General features: G+C 49.1%; 1 protein-coding gene across 6 annotated transcripts in view; it reads left to right on the top strand.

Moving 5' to 3' along the window:
- LOC147890334 (chromosome-partitioning protein, putative (DUF639)) overlaps positions 1-20,088 on the top strand; it is a 109,919-nt gene that overhangs the window by 19,241 nt on the left and 70,590 nt on the right. For all 6 annotated transcript variants that reach the window (XM_087390610.1, XM_087390609.1, XM_087390607.1 and 3 more), the window contains one exon: positions 17,634-17,781. In XM_087390610.1, the coding sequence (XP_087246736.1) occupies positions 17,634-17,781 (148 nt within the window). The remainder of the gene's footprint in view (positions 1-17,633; positions 17,782-20,088) is intronic.

Here is a 20,088-nt window from a genome sequence, read left to right as displayed (position 1 = left end):
TTTGACGGGACACGCTCATTCTTGTAAAGCCACCTAGCTAGTACTTTGATTTCTCCCCGTCCCATCCTTCCTTTCAAATAAAGCATGACTCTCTTCCCTTGATGACGCCATCTCTACATTCCACCTTCCATCATGTACATGCTCCTCTTCCCCCTCTCCCTTCTCCCTTGTGGCATAGTCTCTCTCTTCATTCCCACCCCTCTTAATCCTTTTTCTCCACCTATGTTAATGCCTCTTCCCTCACGTTTCCTTTTCCTCTATGGCCCTCGAGCGTCACCATGCCTCGCATCTAGCATCACGCCTCGAATTCTTTTCTAGTTATAGAATTGGTGTGGTTGTTGGGATCGAAGTCTCCACAGCTAGTGGTATAAAATTCGTTACTCCTACGACTGGGTGTAGTTTTGCAGCATCTTTATTGTGCGGTTCTCTGCTTATGCGCCTCCAATTTGCATCCGCGTCATCTTACGTTCGGCGCCGGCCGCAAAACTTCTCTGCTTCTGTGCCTCCAATCTGCATCCGCGTCATCTTACGTGTGGTGCCGGCCGTAAAACTTATCTGCTTCTGCGTCTCCAATCTACATGTCTTCGACTTGCGGTTCTTCGTCTCTGCGGCTACAAAACCTCTCTGTTTCTGCACCTCGAGTCTGTGTGCGGTTCCTGCGTATCTTCTGGATTCCAGTGCACTGTCTTCTGTGCGGCGCTACGCGTCTTCTGATCGATCGCATTGTAAAATTGCGATCCGCGTTGTCTTTTGTGCGGCGCCATGCGTCTTCTGGTCGACCGCACCTGCAAAACTGCTCCTGCGCATCTTCTGTGCGGTGCCACGTAAAACTGCTCTTGCGCATCTGCAACAGACCTTGCGCCCCCCCTCTTCTCTATCTTCTTCTTCTCCTTCTCTTTCGCTTCTCCTCTCCTCTCCTCTCTTTTTATTAAGGAGTGGGAATTGAACCCAAGACCTCCCCATTCACTAAAAGAAGACTTACCAATGCGCCAGCAAATAGGAAGTGATAAAAGTGTAATGGTTTTGCGTATATGGTGAAATCTCATGAACTGTAACTCTCTAACCGTAGGGAGTTTCCTCTTGTTGTAAAAAGTAAAAGTACTTCATTTCATGTGCTCTATTCATATCTCATACTAGATCACAGATTTTAAATTTTTTCAAGTTCACTCCTTGGACGCACGTCACACGAGGAGGGTGGATATTTATGTCACTTCTCGACGAGTTCAAGGATTTGGTGCTTGGTCCTTTGCTCATTACGGCTACCAATTGACGAGATCTCTTTCTTAATCTTCATCTTGATCTTCAACAACTGATTGTACTCTTGTTGTAAAAAGCAAAAGTACTTCATTTCATGTGCTCTATTCATATCTCATACTAGATCACAGATTTTAAATTTTTTCAAGTTCACTCCTTGGACGCACGTCACACGAGGAGGGTGGATATTTATGTCACTTCTCGACGAGTTTAAGGATTTGGTGCTTGGTCCTTTGCTCATTACGGCTACTAATTGACGAGATCTCTTTCTTAATCTTCATCTTGATCTTCAACAATTGATTGTACTCTTGTTGTAAAAAGCAAAAGTACTTCATTTCATGTGCTCTATTCATATCTCATACTAGATCACAGATTTTAAATTTTTTCAAGTTCACTCCTTGGACGCACGTCACACGAGGAGGGTGGATATTTATGTCACTTCTCGACGAGTTCAAGGATTTGGTGCTTGGTCCTTTGCTCATTACGGCTACCAATTGACGAGATCTCTTTCTTAATCTTCATCTTGATCTTCAACAACTGATTGTACAATCCATTGCTCAAGGAGATGATGGGTGGGATGATACACCGTGGATGATTTAAGGTGAAGAACTAGTGATACACTGGGAGGACTTTGATTTTAATTTTACTCATTGTGCGGTGATCGAGCTACTTGTTGCATCGGAGGTAATTAAAAGGGTGACATTCTTCGAAGGGTGGGATGTTTCCCAAGCTTGGGGGAGATTTGGCGCATCTGCTTATTAATTCCTGTGGATAAGCTCGTCTTGAATGATTTCTTCTCGATCTCACTACAAAGATTTCTAGGGCTCGACTATGATTGGTAATGTTTTGACCAAGGAATCCCATTGTACCTAATCAACCCTTTGTGCCTCATTTTGAGCTTCAAGTTGGAATTCTTTTTTGTCTAAAGATAAACTATCAATAAAGGATTGCAAGTTTATTTGGTGCTGAATATCTTGCTCAAGTATTGAATTCTCTCCACCCTCTTCTTTTACCTATCTTGGACTACCGAAAAACTTGGGATGTCCGGATTTTAATCTTGGTGTGATGACATCTTGGCTCCTCCAATTTGATGGCGCATACAAACCTTCGACCAAGGCTGCTGGTGTGGGTGTGAAGCTTACTTTACCAGTGGGTGAGGTGTATTATAATAGCAAGTCTACATCAGCAAGTACTTGCAACCAAGCTGAGTACTCGACACTCATTTTTGGGCTACAAAAGGTGCAAGAACATCGCATCAAGCAACTTGAGGTGTAAGGAGATTCTCAACTCGTGTGTGAACAAGTTAGTGGAAGGTGCGGAGCGAAGGCTTGGTTCCACGACATCAACAAGCATTAGAACTTTGCTAATAATTTAAAGAGGTAAAAATTCAGCACATCCCTCGAGCTCAAAATTTAGTTGTTGATTTCTTGGCACGAGAAGCTTGTACTTCAATCACGCATGAAGCAAGTAGAAGCACCGCCCTAACAAAGCCGCAAGCCACGAATGAGAGTGATCATTTGTAAGGAATGCAAAGATTGTAATTATCATGAAACTAATTGTTGTGCATATTTGATACGAGTTTACCGACTTTGGAATATCATTAGAAAGGTCCTTAAGGACATTGCTTAAAAGAAGGATGCCAGATCACACACCTCCCTTCCCTCCCCTCGCCGTTAGCTCTACCTCCCCCTAGCTCCCCCCTCGCCGCGACCACCCCCACCCCTCTCCCTCCGCCCTCGACCCCCGTCCCCCCTCCCCCTCTCCCGCCGGCCACCTCGCTGCCCCCTCGCCTCGCCTCGCCTCCAACCCGCCCCCTCGCTCCAACCCGCTCCCTCGCCTCGGCTCCAACCCGCCTCTCGCTCCAACCCGCCCCCTCGCCTCCGCCCAACCCGCCCCCTCGCCCCCGCTCCAACCCGCCCCTCGCCTCCGCTCCAACCAGCCCCCTCGCCCTCGCTCCAACCCGCCCCCTCCGCTCCAACCCGCCCTCGCCCTCGCCTCGCCTCCGCTCCAACCCGCCCCCTCGCTGCTCCCTCGCCATCCGCCCCGCTCCAACCCGCCCCCTCGTTGCTCTTTCGCCCCCCTCGCTTCACCCGTCCCCCCGCCTTCATTCCGCTCTCCCCGCCTCCCGCTTCACCCCTCCACCCCCGCCATTCCAACCCCGCCCTCCCGCGCCCTTCCGTATTCCCCACACCCCGCAGCCTTCACCCCGCCCTCCGTTCCGACCCCCCCGCTCCCTCACTTCGCCTCGCCCGCCTCACCCCCAGGCTCCACCTCTCGCTTCGTCCCCCTTCTTGGGTGGCAGCCTGTTTTTCCTCATCGGAAGCTTGCAGTTAGTCTTGGCGGTATGGCGGCCCCCTGCCCGGATCCGGAGGCCCAGTCGGACCCTTCCTCTCCAGATGCCTACCGCGTTATCCTGACAGAGCAACAATCATCTCGTGTTCAGGAGGTAGCCATTGACTTTGCTCGTACCTCTGTTTACGGTAGAGTCATTGGACACTCCCCCTCCAGGTCTACCATTAGGGACTGGCTCCAGTCCACTCTCCTGCTAGAGGATGGCCATATTGAGGAGGTGGCCCTTATGGGAAGGGGCATCTTCTGGCTCAAACTCTCCAATGAGAAAGCTGCGAGCAACCTGATTGCCGGTTTCCCCACATCGGTGGATGGGAAGATCATCATGATAGTCCCATGGTACCGTGGATTCAGCGCAGCGGATTTCGATGTTCGGTTCCGTATACCTCGCCACCCAGTGACACTAGTTTTTCCAGGGCTTGCTACTGAGCTGCGGCCGATTGTCAGGGACTTGGGCTCCCATTTTGGCTGGGTTATGCACGACACCTTTGCCGACGCGGTGACCACGGCAGGAGCTCCTTGAGTCCGTGTGGCTGTGGCGGATCCTGCGACTCTCCCTGCAGTGATCGAGATTGTGACAGGTGCCGGCAGCATCACCCAGAGCATGATAGTCACCGGACAGCCAGGTCAGTGCCTGTGGTGCCACGGCTTTGGGCACTTGGCGGCTGCTTGTCCACGCTTCGCCAGCTCGTCTCGACCCTCCCCGCCCCCGCCGCCCCCACCCCCCCCGGACAGCCACGTCAGGAGGAGCCGAGGCAGTCGGAGTCTGGTCCAGAGGTAGTGGGCGGTTGGACCGAGGTTCGAAGGAAAAGAGGAAAGAACAAGAAGATTTCGGATAAAGGCAAGGAGGCAGAGGTTACCCTTCCTGCAGCAGCACTCCAGAGACCTGACAGGCAGATGCCCCAGGGACTTGGGAGAGCTTCTTCTTCGACGGCAGCCCGCCCTCCACAGCCTCAGATCCTCCTCTCTCCCGCTCCCCCGCCTTCTCCCCAGTTTCCCCCCCCTTCACCCGACCCGCAGTTTCAGCCCCCGCCTCCTCTTCCTCAGTCTCCTCCTCCTCCCCCTCAGTCCCAGTTCCAGATGCATCCCCATCCCCCCCTGTCCCCCTCGCCTCTCCTACAGAGTTAGCTGCACCGTCGGCTTTCCAGCCGAGTGCAGCCCCCGCTCCACCTCCTCCACCTTCTCCGCCAGTCGCCTCCGTGGAGTCCGAGTCGCCTATCCCGCAGCCTCCTCCCCCTCCACCCCCACTGGCAGGACACCTGGAGTCTATACCACCAGTGGAGCAGGCTTCCCTTCCCGCTAGCCCCTCAGTGGCAGACTCAGCTGGGTCTCAGCTCCAAGAGAGAGAGCTTCCTCGGGACTTTTACAGATCTGGCCTCTGGGACTACCTGGATGTGGCCGACCTTGGGACCTTCCCGGCTTGTCTCGACATTAGTATCTTCCTGCTCCGCAAAGGGGCGGATGGGAAGATTGCTGCCTTGGCTCCCAGGGATGGCCCTAGCTTCGCTTTCACGTTCCTCAGCGATGGCACCGAGACCTGGACAGACGACTCGGTTTGGGAGGCTCTCAGAGAGCAGACACACGCCCAGATTTGCTCCTGGATAGGCCCGTCCGGTGGGCAGCTTCTCGAGACTCAGTGGTCCGAGGGCGATGTGCGCCTGCGGTGGCGTTGCGCCGCCAAACGCTTCCGACTGATTGTGATCCTCAGACCCCCCCTGTCATGGCCTCTCCCCCAGGATGTCAGAGCTTGGTCCCAACAGAAACTCCGAACCTTCTACGGGATGACCACTTCAGAGATCTCGAGCTGGCTCGAGAAAGCATTTGCTCATGGCACCAGAGGCCTCTCGCCATTGCTGAAGGTGTTGAAGAACGGGCAGGACGACCCCGTCTCCCCCTCCAAACCTTCTCATAAGCGGCAGCGCCTCCATTCCGATATGTCTGATTCTTCTTCGACTTCGACCGCGAGCAGACAGTTGTTCGCAGCCCCCCGTCCCTCTCCATGAGCCTACACCTCGTATCCTGGAATGTGAATGGGTTTCACTCTTCGGGCACCCGTGGTCCCAGGAAGCTCATTTTGCGACAGGAACTTCAGCCTGCAGTGATTGGTCGATTGGATGTACTTTTGCTCCAGGAGCACAAGCTTTCTGCGGCTCATTCCCGTAGCTGCGGGAAGGTTCTCCCTGGACGTTCCTACACTTATTGGGAGCCTTCGATCGGCGCACAGGGGAGGAGTGGGGGTGTTTGTACCTCCGTGTGCGAGCAGTTAGCCCAGGAAGTTTTCGGTCACGGCACGTTGATCCCAGGCCGAGCCCTTTGGGTAGGCCTGAATTTGGAGGGATCCAAAATAGGAATCCTCAACATTTATGCTCCCACAGACCTCCGATGCAGAGCCACCTTCTGGAGGACACTTACAGGGATTCTTCCAGACATGGATTCATGGATTGTTGGAGGAGACTTCAACAACCTGGAGACCCTGGAGGACCAGCAGGGCAGAGATCCGGAGTTCACAGGTATGGCTCAGGCAGAGCAGTCAGCTTGGGACTCTTTCATCTTCGCGACAGGAGGGAGGGACAGTTGGAGAGACCCGTCCTTCCGGCGTTGGCACGGGAGCCTGGACTTCTCTTGGGGCTTCCGCAGGGAAGGAGGCAGAGTCCTGGAGAGGCTTGATAGATTTTATGTCAGTGATTGGGCCATCAGCACATCGTTACGGATTCGGGGGAGGTCCTGGGGTTGGCCACTGACTTCTACAGGACCCTCTTCCAGCAGGAGCCGCTTGCCCCTCGTGCTAGTCGTGCCCGTGAGGAGGTGTGGAGGCACATTCCATCCCTGGTCCAGCCTAGCATGCAGGCGACGTTGTTGGCGCCGTTCACCTCGGATGAGATGTTGGAGGCCTTGATGGCTATCGACGGACAGAAATGCCCAGGTGAGGATGGGCTATCCCGAGCATTTTTCACCTCCTTCTGGGACCAGATCCATCAGCCCCTCCTTGCAGCTCTGCAAGGGATTTTCAGCAGCGGTCAGATGCCAGAGAGCCTTTCCTCAGGACTGATTTGCCTCATCCCGAAGGGAGGAGATAGACAGGAGATCCGCCAGTGGCGTCTGATCACTCTCCTTACCACTGCCTACAAAATCCTCGCCAAGATGATCAGTGCCAGAGTTCGGCCTCTACTCCCAGACCTCGTCCATGACACTCAGACAGGCTTTGTCCAGGATCGCAGTATCCTGGATAATGTCTTCACCTTTTCAGAGGCGGCGGAGTGGGCTCAGTACAGCGGATCACACCTTGCCATTTTACTTCTCGACTTCGAGAAGGCCTACGATCGCGTGGACTGGTCCTTTTTGGAGGGGACTCTGGAGCGGCTAGGTTTCCCAGCAGGTTGGATTCAGGGTATCTCAGCTTTGTACAGAAGAGCGTCTAGCAGAGTCATCATTGGAGGCAGGATGGGTGAGCGCTTTAGCTTGGAGAGATCAGTACGTCAGGGCTGCCCCCTGGCTCCTTACCTGTTTCTCTTCTTCGCCGAGGCCATGACTTACTACCTTCGGGCGAGGTCCACAGGGCTCAGGGGTGTTCGCCTTCCACTCCGGGAGGACACGGAGCTTCTGGACTCGGAGTACGCAGATGATACAGCCCTTTATGTCCAGGACGATGAGAGGATGCTAGAGAGGGTGCGGATGGCCCTGGAGGTTTTCTGCTCGGCCGCTGGTGCGAAAATCAACTGGAACAAATCAGTTGGTTTTCTCACAGACCCGGGGGCGTGTTCTCAGTGGGGGCGATTTCTGGGTTTCAGATGGATTCCACGTGGACAGACAGCTAGATACCTTGGCTTCCAGGTTGGCTTAGACATCACGCCAGCTCAGCAGTTTCTCCCGGTGCTAGACTCCATCCGACGGAAGCTGGCTTTCTGGAGCATTGCTAAGCTCTCCCTTGCAGGTCGTGCCTTGGTAGTTAACCAGGTCCTCCTAGCCACGGCTTGGTATGTGGCTTCCTGCTGGTGCTTCTCGAGATCCAGCGTGGCACAGCTCAGGAGGTTGGTTCGGAACTTCCTTTGGTCTGGGGAGGATGGGCATAGAGATACCAGAGCCAGGGTTACTTGGCAGACAGTCATTCTTCCGCAGGCTGAGGGTGGTCTGGGGGTCATTGATCCAGAGCTTCAGAGTCAGGCCTTGTTAGGCAAGCTTATCATTCGCGGTTTGACCCCAGGGGGACAGACGTGGAAGATGTTACTTCAGCAGGGAGTCGGCTCTTGTGTCCCGCGCCGAGGTGGAGAGTGGCTACCGTCCCTCAGGTGGATCTTCACCTCCGCCCCGCTCACTCAGCCCCGCTCCCCACTCGTTCGTAGCCTCCTCATGGTTTGGAGGCGGCTCCGCCTCAGTCTCATTCAGTCCCCTCCCAGCTGTCAGGAGGAGATCGATCGCCAGCCGCTTATCTGGAACGGTCAGGTCAGAGATGCCGAGGGCCTTCAGTTGGGGGAGAGATCACATATCAGGTGGGACGGCTGGATGAGGGGGCCAGCCCGATCCCTTCGTGTTTGGAGGGATACGTACAGACATCTGGAGATGACTGATCTTGCAGACGCAGCTGGAGGTGCACGTGGAGCCCAGGCGAGACGCACGGAGATCGACGGTGCGATCCCAGCTGCTTGGTTGGTTCCACCTGAGCATCAGATCCTCATGCCTGGTGACACCCGCTGGCTGGGACAGTTCACCCCCCGTGGCATTCCACTGGTGATCGCAGGACGTTTGGATGACTCTTCTATCTCCTTCTTCGTGGTTTCTGGGGATGGACGACTCGGGAGAGAGGGTGCGCTCATCGACCCCCTACTCCCGTGGCAGAGGGTTCGGGTCGTAGGCCTCTTGGGGAAGGTCTGGCGTACCGACCCTAGCATCGAGCAGGACCAGGTGCAGCTTTGGCGTCTTTGGCTCTGGGAGGGGCGGGCCTTGTCAGAGCTTGAGTGGGACCCAGGAGAGTGGTGGTGGCCAGAGATTGTGACAGGACAGGGGCCGACCTCCTTCTTCGCCTACAGTACGACTCTGGGCAGGCGAGTTCTCGGGAGGATGTAGAGCCGCCCCCCACCCAGCGACCCAGCTGGTACGCACAGGGTATTTCCAGGTTCTTTTTGCAGGCATTCTGGAAGGCCTTGTGGGAGAGCTGGCGGCCGCGGAAGATCTCATACTTCCTGTGGCTTCTTGCCCACAAAGGTCTTCCAGTGGGGAGCTGGTTGAGGCAGATAGGCCAGGACGGTTGCTGCCAGATTTGCCATGCGGATGAGGAGACACCAAAACACTGCCTGTGGAGCTGCACTCGCGCCCAGGAAGTGTGGAGGTGGACTTTTGGGATTCTTACTCGCGCAGCACCAGAGCTAGGATTGATCACTTGGGGCGCGTTCTGTTGGTGCAGCACCGCACCTGGTCTTCATCACTTATTCGAGGCATGCCAGCAGGACCCCACTTTCCTTATTACACAGGGGACGTGGGGACCGCTCGAGGGCATCCCACAGCACCTAGCAGAGGCTGATACAGGAGTCCGGGAGAGGCAGCCAGTCTGGGAGATTATTAGCAGCATCACAGGGTGGCACATCTGGACCTCGCGCTGCGCGCAGATCCTAGGTGGCACCTCCTTATCGACTGCCCAGATCATGGCGGAGATTTGGAGTGAGATTATTCATACTCTCAGAGGCCAGTGGGACCAGATTCAGGGAGACTCCCGGTTTCCATTTTTCAAGCAGGGCTGACATTCTTGTGTTTTGTGGATGGGTTGAAGAAAATCCAAATGAGTATCTTGTGGCCTTCAAGCGCCGTTGTGTTTCTCTCAACTTTCTTACTGAAGATAGATGGTTGTTGGTTCTTTCCACATTTCTAGAGGGTTTGGCTCAAGTGTGGTACGAGAAGCAGGCCGAAGAAGTTCGCCAAAGTTGATCGAGGTTGACAGCAGCTATGATCGAGTATTTCGGCAAAGAAGAGGAGCCGGAGAATATGTATCTACAGGTGGCAAACCTGAAGCAGTCAGAAGATGAGACGGTGCGTCGATATGTGGATCGAGCGGCCGTGCTCCTGGATCGTTTAATTGCCACGTAGGAGGACAACGCCGGATTTTGAGCTGGAATGACTCAGCATGTATTAGGCTACCTCGTAGCAGGAGCAAGTAATGAATTCCGCCTCAAGCTTAAATGGGAGAATCCAGAAACCATGGCGCTAGCACATGAGATTGCTCACAAGTTTGATAAAGTTTAGTCTGATCTCGCTTCAAAGAAGACGGTTTTTTATCCGTAACTCCCTCAATTCTTGCAACAACTGTTAGAATTATAGATATAATTCAGCAGTGACCAATGTAATTTAATAAGCTATTTAGGGGCACTTTTTCCTCTATAAGAGATTTTTTTTCCTAACCGCAGTTAGTCCACTAACTATGGTTAGTGACTACTAAGGTTTTGTCACAAGGATAAAACCTTATCTCTCACTCTTTCAGTTGTACTCTCACACTCTTCTATTGCAACTAAGATTTCAAGCTTTAAGCTCTCAGCTCTACTCTCTTACTCTCTCTCTCTCCCTAAAACTCACATTTGGTATCAGAGTCTCGTTGAGCTCCTGCTCCCAGTCCAAGCTGCTCCTGTCTGGATAGTTCTTGTCTGGATAGTTCGTGCTCCTCCTCCTGTTGCATTCCGTCTATACGCTGCATTCCTGTTGGAGCACGCCATCCGTACAATCGTCGTCCGTACAGTTCGTATGATTGTATGGAATTGTGGTGAACTCGTCCTTGCAACGCCTTCCGTACCACCATCGCAAGTCTGCTGTACAAATTTTGCGGGTGTGACAGTTATCGTACAGCCTGCTGCAAGGGCACCATACATCGCCATACCAACGTACTCTGCTAGTGCCATACTCTGTCTGCACATAGTGCCGTACTGTGTCTGTACAACGCGCGTTCTCTATCTGCATATCGCCCCGTACATTTCTGTGCAACTGTGCGTACATCGACTGTACTCTATCCGTACTAGTTGACTGTCCATACCATCGTACATCTGCAGGACATTCGGTACAATTGGTCCATACATCGTTGAGTATCCGTACACCATCGGCCGTACAGTTGTACGATTATACCTGGCCATATAGGTTGTACTTGCGCACAAGCTCTTCCTTGCAGGTGATCTTTGGCAGGCACATTTTGCAGACAGCCATTGTTTGGCTTAGTTTTTGGGAGCACATTTGGGGCATCTTGTTTGTTGCAAACATTGCAATCAAGTTGCAGAATCTGCTTTAGAAATTTGGGGCCTTTTGGGTTCTGCTTGCAATCTTGCAGGCAAAATTTGAGACTTTGCAGATAATTGCAAAATTTGGGGCTTTTAGTAAATTTGCCGCTTTCTGGTTGCAATTTCAAGCTCGAAATTTGGGGCTTTCAATTTTGCAGTACAATTTCTTGAAGAAATTTGGGGATTTTGTGATTACACTACAATTTCGCAGTGAAATTTGGGGCTTTTGCAGACAGAGCGCAATTCTTGCAACATTTTGATCAATTTGCCCCTTTCTGGTTGCACTTTCGGGCCTATTTTGGGGCTTTTATGTTGGGAGAGAAATTTTGGAGATTTCAGTTCATACTGCCTTTCTTGAAGTGTTTTACAGCACTTTTGGCAGATTCTGGAGAGTTTTTTGATGCTTGGACAGATTTCTGACAGTGCAAGTGCAGAAATCTGAGTTGCATTTACAGCCAGTGCTTGGCTGTGTTTTTTGGGAGTTGTGCATTTCATTCCCAGTAAGGGAATTCAGTCTTGTATCTGCTAAAATCTCTTTCTCAGATATGGCCCAGCAAAATCAGAATGATTTCCAGTTCGGTGGTCTTTCACAGGAAGACAGGTTGGATGGTACCAACTACTCTCTCTGGAGCTTTATGGTACGCAATATTCTGATTTCTCGCAATTTATGGGATTATGTGAATGGGGGTGAGATCCGACCAGCAGGTATGGCACCTAATACCCCTCCCCAGCAAGGAGGTGGAAGAGGTCGTGCACAGGGTGCAACTGCAGAACAAGTTGGTGGTGCAGCTATAGCCACTACTCCAGAGCAGAAGAGATGGGATTCACGGGATGCCTTAGCTTTGTCATGCATCTCTCTTTCAGTGAAAAGATTTATCATTCCGCATATCCGGTCGTGTAAGACCTTGAAGGCAGCGTGGGATATCTTAGAAAGCATGTATGCAGCCCGGAATGATGCAAGGGTATCTTTCTTGAAAAGAGAGTTAATACACATATGGAAGAGGGTGACTCCATGTCAGTGCACCTCACAAAGCTACAGGATCTCAGAGAGCAATTATTGAACATAGATGAGATTATTCCTGATTCAGAGATGATTACCACCACTTTGAATTCTCTTCCTGAGTCTTATCTCAGCTTTCATACCTCGCTGAACTTATCATTGAGGGGGGGTGCAAATCCTCTCACTTTTCATGAGTTGATAGGACTTCTGCTTCAGGAAGAGCAGACCAGGAAAAACTTGGCTTCACGTGCAGGTGAACAAGCTATGCTCTCAAAATTCAAGTCAAAAACAAAGGGACAGGCAAAGACATCAGTAAATCAGCCTTCCAGTGGGTCAGGACAGCCTTCACAAAAGGCTTAAAATGATGCAAGTAAGCCCAAGAAGAAGGGTTTTTGCCATTACTGCAAAAAGCCAGGTCATCACATTGCAGAATGTAGGAAAAGGCTTGCAAAAGAGATGAAAAACAGCTCCGGTATGGCTGTTTCAGATTCAGCTCCTCATGCATCTGACAGTGGGGATGCTGCAGCCAACTTTGTTGGACAGGATTATGCCTTTTTATCTTGCATTTCAGTTTCTAGGCTGGCTGCTCCAGATGCTCGGGATAGTACAGCCACTTGTAATGATGATACATATGCCTTTTTGACTTGCAGTTATGACCCCTCTACGGATGCATCAGCTTTCAGTGTCAATGAAACACTGAATACTTGGTATTTTGACAGTGGTGCCTCCAAGCATATCACTTCTAGGAAATGTCTCTTTACTTCCTTGCATCCACCTCCCGTTGGTAAGAAAGTCACTTGTGCCAACAACTCGTCATATTCAGTACGTGGCACAGGAGAAGTTGAGCTTACCGCCATTGATGGCTCAGTTTTCAGACTTTCAGATGTCTTGTATGTGCTTGGTATCACCAAAAATCTCCTTTCAGTGTCCACTCTTAACAGGGCTGGATTTCAGGTCATCTTTGAGGATGACAAATGTGTTGTCCGAGACAGGGAAAATGATTATGCCTTGAGATTATCTGGTACTCTGCTGCGTGGGCTTTTTCAGCTTGATCTTTTTGAGAAAAGAGCAGCCCATGCTCTTGCAGTTTCTACTCCTGCTGCTGCCATGCAGAATGCAGAATTATGGCATGCCCAATATGGCCACATGCATTACAACAGCTTGATGACACTTCAGAAGCACTCTATGGTTGATGCATTGCCACCTCTTGAGATACCTCCTCCACATGCCTGTGAAGGGTGCATTTTAGGCAAGATGCATAGATTCCCCTTCAAAAAGGATGGTTCAGTTAAAGCTGTCCGCAAATTACAGCTTATACACAGTGATGTCTGTGGTCCCATGAGGACTCCATCATTGGGTGGTCATCTCTACTTTGTTACTTTTATTGATGATTACTCCAATTTCACTTGGGTCTTTGGGCTGAAGCGCAAATAAGAAGTGTTCATGGTGTTTAAACACTTTTCAGCCATGGTTGAAAATGAAACTGGACTCAAGATACAGACATTGCGCACAGATAGAGGTGGGGAATACTTGTCTGCAAATTTTAATGCTTTTCTGAAAGGCAAGGGTATTGTGCATCAGCTCATAGTGAGGCTGACCCCTCAGCAAAATGGCAAAGCTGAGAGGAAAAATAGAGCTCTTATGGAGATGGACAGATGTATGCTAAAAAGCAAACACATGCCTCACAAATTTTGGTTTGAAGGTCTGATGTGTACCAACTACATCTTAAATCGGGCTCCCACTAAGGCTTTGAAAACAAAAACTCCCTATGAGGTCTAGAATGGGAGAAAGCCTTCAGTGGATCATTTCCGAGTCTTTGGATGCCTTGCATATGCTCATGTGCTAGTTGAATTTCGGCATAAGTTGTCAGATAAGGCAATTAAGTGCATATTTGTTGGGTACAATGTAGAAAGCAAAGGGTACCGTCTCTACAATCTTGCTACACGCAAGATCATTGTCAGTAGAGATGTGATATTTGCAGAAAATTCAGCTCACATTCAGGCTGAATTTCATTTGCCTTCTTCTTCAGAGGATGTTTTTGAGGGGTTGCTACGTTGGTGGGTCTGCCATCTCAGCATCTGAGGGCTCTGAGAAGGATACCTTCTTCCTGAGGCAGCCCGGTCCACGATTTGGAGAGGGATCCGAGGTGGTACGACTTCTCTTCCTGAGGTCAAGGACCTCTACGTCAAAATCCTCGATGCCTAATTTACTTAGAAGATTCACCCTTGGAATATTGGAACATTCGGCGTGATAATGACCCTTCTGGTGGCACTCATAGCACACAACATTGGCACGTTCTCTTGAAGGGCAACTGGCTTGATTTTTTATGTCCACCATCTCAAGCTGAAGATCATTCAGGGCCTTGGCTAGGTCATTGACTCCGGGTTCTTTAGCAGGGGAGGTCGGGGGAGTAGGAAGGAGGGGGGGCTCGTGGGCGAGGCTGGGAAAATCTTCCAGGTGGAGAGTGAGGATATACACCTTGTTGAGGGTAAGCACCTAAGGGAGGACCATACATTTGAAGTGGAGGCGGTGGATACATCCTTGATAGGGAGTGGGGGTATGTCCCTGAGTTGGACCCCCCAGGTTGTTGTGAGTTTTGGGGAGAGAAAGAGAGCAAGAGAGTGAGCTGAGAGCTTAAAGCTTGAAAGCTTAGTTGCAATAGAAGAGTATGAGAGTACAACTGAAAGAGAGAGAGATAAGGTTAGTAAATGGTCAGGTGATGTATACTTTCTGTGATGGTTACTCTGGGTTTTATCAAATCAGAATTGCCAAGGAGGATGTGCTTAAAACCACATTTGCCACACCTTGGGGGACGTTTGCATTCAAAGTAATGCCATTTGGCCTCACGAATGCTCCTGCTACCTTTCAAAGATTTATGCAAATGGTGTTTGCTCCTTATTTGGGGGTTTTCTTGGAGGTGTTTTTAGATGATTTTTGTATATTCTCGGCATAGAAGGAGCACATCATGAAGGTTAGGTTGGCCTTCCAAAGGGTCACTGATGCAAATGGCAGCCTCAATCCTGAAAAATGCACCATTGGAGCCACTTAAGGGAGGTTACTGGGACATATTGTCTCATCCGAGGGCGTCAAGCCTGACCCCGAGAAGGTAGAAGCTATCCTCAAGCTCTCCCCGCTAACAACCTAACGTCAGGTACACTCATTTGCCAATCTAGCAGGAAACTATCGCCACTTCATTGATCAATATGCTGCTTTGACGCGACCCATGACTATGCTATTAAAAGATGGGGTTGATTTCTCTTGGGATGAGGATTGGATCATGGGTTTGTGCAAATCAAGAGTGCTCTGGCTTCAGAACCCATTTTGTGCAATCCTGATTAGTCAAAGACTTTCTATATCAATCCTGGGTTTGGTGAGCACACTCTGGCGGGTATTCTTCTCCAGCAAGGGGAGGATCGGTTCATGTATCCTATTCGATTTGCTTCTCGACAATTGCTCGAAACTGAACGACGCTACTTTGAGGCTGACAAGCATGCTTTGTCTTTGGTGTTCTGCATTGAGAAATTTAAGCATTATGTGGTTGGAAAGTCCTTCTTTATAATCTGTAGCAAAGGTCTTGCAAAGCAGGTTCTTCAATCACGAAATCCCATGGGCCGGTTGGCCAAATGGTTGGCAGTTTTACAAGAATATGAATTTTCTTTCAAAATTGTAAAAGGGGGTTGTTCCAACTTGAAGAATGCTTTGATTGATTTAGAGGAGTGCCTCGGTGTAACCCTTGTAGTGGCCATAGAAGTTGGGAATCCATGGTATGGTGGTATCTATAGGTTTCTGACCGCTTTCTCCTTTCCTCTAGAAAGTACTAGCTATGAGAGAAAGAAAATTCGCAGAGATAGTAGTCGATACACTCTCTTTGATGGAGTGTTGTACTGTCAAGGCATGGATGGGGTACTAAGACGGGCCATTGATGCAGATGAAGTACCTAAGGTATTGAAGCATTATCATGATGGATTTTATGGAGGCCACTATGCTGGTGACTATATAGCTAAGAAGATTTTACATGCTAGGTACTAAATGAGGCAAAGGGTTGTCGCACACAATTGAGAGTGCGTACCCACCTAGCCCACATGGGAGACTCTTCCACACACACCATGCATGCATGTGGGAGGATGCATTTATTGGGAGAGACCCCCTCTCTTGGCTATAAAAGGAGGGGGCTATTCCTTGATGGGACACTCATTCTTGTAAAGCCACCTAGCTGGTATTTTGATTTCTCCCCCCCCTATCCTTCCTTTCAAATAAAGCAGGACTCTCTTCCCTTGATGACGCCATCTCTACATTCCACCTCCCATCATGTACATGCTCCTCTTTCCTTTCTCCCTTCCCCCTTGTGGCATAGTCCCTCTCTTCATTCCCACCTCTCTTAATCCTTTTTCCCCACCTATGTTAATGCCTCTTCCCTCACGTTTCCTTTTTCTCTATGGCCCTCGAGCGTCACCATGCCTCGCGTCTAGCATCATGCCTCATATTCTTTTCTAGTTAATAGTACACATGGATCCACCTTTCCCACTTCTTGAGGATATTGATCGGGTTGTTCCACGTCTCATTACACCGACTCCATAGTGAGAGTGGTCGAGGTGCAGAGCATACCTAGAGAGGGTTGCATTTGCACCCTATGCGATCACCCGAGGATCGAGTTAGAGGAGCACTTCGCTTTCAGATGCCTTGTGAACTTTGAGATCAGGGGTCGCTATCATTGCATCTGCAGGGATGGTTTTGGACCCCGATCAGTTTCCTGTCCTACCTAGATCAGAGATGCTTGGCGGCCTTCATCCAATCCCATAATCATGGTCATAACGAGATGAATACATAGGGAGAAAACTCTCCGAGCTCATGAGCCAGCCGGGTTGTTAACCCTAAGAGGGGGTAGGCGATGCTTGAGGCTGCTGTGGTGGCATAAAGCCCATGACGGGGCGCTGGCGGCTGTCGACATGTGTGGTCTGTTGTGGTCTTGTGGCTATGGCCCTATGGTGAACAAGTGCCACTGCCACACGTGTAGGTCATGTCTCCTGTCTGGTGAGCATGAAGGCAAGGTCCCCTAATGTGATCTATGCCTCAAACTGCTACCGAGTCTGACGTATCTTTGGCTCGCGTCATAACAGCCGCCGTCTCCGTGAGCCCTAATGTTCCGTGTTGTCTGGCTGGAGAAACTCAGTGACCATGCTTTGAGTGGAGTTTGGATGTACATCCTTATCTCGCCTACGTGCGCTAAGCAACCACTCCCTTCAGGAGTCGTCATCGGTGTTGATGCCCACTTAGTGGCTCCACCCCTCAGGTCATTGCATCATTTTCTTTTAGGATCATAGAACCTTTGGTCTTCCGATTTTTTTTAAAATAAACTTTCTTTCTTTCTTTCTTTCTTTCTGTGGTGCATATTGATGATGACACGCGAAAGATTTAAAGGTCTTGCTGAGATTCACACGATCATTAACCGTCGCATGGTACAATGGGCTATTTGCAATGGATCTCACAATTTGAACCTTCGTTAGAGGATCAGGATATAAAGCAGTTGCACTTGTTGCTATATATGTGATGCTAAGTTGGGCAATCATCCTGGGATTTTCATATGCATGAACAGCATGAATCTTGGATCACTAAATAAATAATTGGAAAAAATGTGTCATATCGATTAATTCAGATGTTTGGTACGCGTTAGATTTCCAACTTCAAACGTTTTACATTGTGATGAAATTGGAAACTGTAAGTGCATAAATGCAAAAGAATGGTTTCAAAGGAGTCAAACTGACAATTTTCTGACTCTTTGCCAGATTGAATGGACTCACAGGGAAAAGGATGAAAACAAAGTTTTTGTCAGATGTGCCAGTTGCTCTCCAAAACGACGCAAGAAACCTAGTGGAGTATTGTTACTTCTGTTATTTATCGAAATTCCAGACAGAGTTTCATCCATCCATAAAGGTGAATCTTTCTGTAATCATGACGTTTTCTTAGTTAATGAAGAAGACGTGGTGTATGGATGCTTATTGGAGTCTGACATCAGGCAGAACAGATGGTCAATTATTGATACAAAAGCTCAGATTGAGTTAAGGAAATATGGAACTCAATTTCATAATTTTGAGGGCTTCACATGGAATCTTTCTTGCCACATTACTGTTGTTGCCATTATGATCGAGCAACCTCTTAATCCATGCAAGGACTGCCTCTTAATCTTCACAATAACTTTTTTCTAATCCACAGAACTTTCTCTGGATTTTCCCAAGAGCTCTCTCTGGCCTTGATGTAGGTCTGCTTCTCACCTATGTCTTCAGTTCTTTCTAGAGGTTATCTGTGTCTCACCTCCTATTTAGGAGCTTGCTCTATGAACACTGTTCTGTCCTTGCCATCCACATCAATTGATACCCTTATTTCTTCCTAGTTGTCTGCCCTTATGTTTGAAGGTGCTTAAGTGAGTTCGTTCTATGGATGGACCATAAATCTTTAGTGAGATTGGTATTGGCTTCCCTCATTCTAGGTTTGTCCTTTCGTTGATACGTTAAAGGGAAGTCTCTCTATGGACATCAGTAGAGACAATGATACAAGTGTAGTTTCTCAAATCTTTGCATTGGCAATAGTGTGTGAGTGAGAAGAAGAAAGTCCAGGAAGTGTAGATGCTAACACTTGACAAATATATGATGTGCAGTGAGGTATTCTGCAAGCACTTCTTTATTCTTCGCGAAACAATGATACAAGGTGGATGTACGATGCTCCTAGGAGCTTCCAGGAGAGAAGATCCCAATGTCATTTTTGTTTGCCATGAATCACCAAAACCTGTGGCACTCCACATTTGACCCCTATGATCTAGTTAGACGCATGGGATTCTTAATTGAAAGAGGGTTCACATAAAGGTCGATTATAACTTCTTCAATTACTCACTCATTAAGAAATGTAAGGTACTAGAGAGTCCTAATGCACATAAATATGTAGTTTTGTTGGCCAAGCACCAGGACAAAAAAGTCTGGGACATGATGGTTAACAGTGTAAACTTGAAAATAGTATTAAGATTGACAAGACTGATGTATACCTGGGTAGGAAATGGCTCTGTGGGTTGGACCATACTCTACAAAGTAGTTTAGTGAACATGGTATTCCTGACGCTACCCTCATTAGATGTTTTCAGTTGGAGCACTTGGTCAAACATGATGATGCCTTTGTGATGGCTTCTTTGCTGCTCCAAGTTATTTGCATTCAGTTGACAAGGAAAATGAAAAGGTTCATTTTCTGTTATATGAATTGATTAATATTTTACTTGAAGGTTTTTCAGATAGTTTACCTCTCGAGCAGGCAGTAGATGATAGGATAGAGTTAGTTCTAGGAGTTGCTCCTGTTTCAAAGTGCCTTTCCGGTAAGTAAAACGGAAGAGCAAGAAGTATAGCAGCAATTGTTGTCAAAATACCTTAGGAAAGAGCAGATCCAGCCCAGGAGTTCTCTCAGTAAAAAGAAAGATGGATCTTTGTGTTTGTGCATAGATTATCACGCCCTGAATAAGGTAAAAGCTGAAAATAAGTACACTGATGAGCTATTTGATCAGTTACAAGGCTAAATACTTTAGTAAAATTGATATACGTTTTCGCTACCATCAAGTAAGGATTCATCCTGATGATGTATCCAAAACAGCTTTTAGAACCGGTAAATGTCATTTTCAATTTAGAGTAATGTCTTTTGAGAGAACTAAAAGCTGTAGTTGTCTTTTAAGGTGATATTCTTAGCTTAGTAAAACCAAGCACGAGCACTTGGAGCACTTGAAGTTGGTTTTCGAGTTGTTCAGGTAGCATGCTAAATTCCGGAGTTAGGCCCTCAGACGGAGAGCAGCTCTTCAGAAGCGGGAGAGAGCCTTTCGTTGAGACCTTGCTTCTATTGAGAGACTCAGGAGCAGGATCCGGGATCCCAGTAGCTTAGGGATCGCTTGAAGTGTGCACGCTTCGAGCTACAGGATTTGGAGGTTCACGGAGTAGCCCCACCTCCCAGATATCATTCATGAGACGTAGACCGGTTTTGTCCAGGAGCGTAGCATCTTAGATAACATATTCATGTTTTGGGAGGCAGTGGATTGGGCCAGGGAGGAGGTGCAGCCACTCGCCGTTCTTCTTCTTGATTTCGAGAAGGCATATGACAGGGTGGAGTAGTCCTTTTTGGGGGGAACCATGGAGAGGCTGGGTCTCTCAGAGAGATGGATCAGAGGGGTATCAACTCTCTATGTGGGCAGTTCTAGCCTGATGATTATCGAGGG

The sequence above is a fragment of the Dipteris shenzhenensis genome, chromosome 19 (genome assembly GCF_047967505.1).
Source record: "Dipteris shenzhenensis isolate YYH24624 ecotype China chromosome 19, Dip_SZ_1.0, whole genome shotgun sequence".
Classification (NCBI taxonomy): Eukaryota; Viridiplantae; Streptophyta; class Polypodiopsida; order Gleicheniales; family Dipteridaceae; genus Dipteris; species Dipteris shenzhenensis.
The sequence above is the reverse complement of the archived record's forward strand: the minus strand, read 5'-3'. Positions and strand labels throughout refer to the sequence as shown.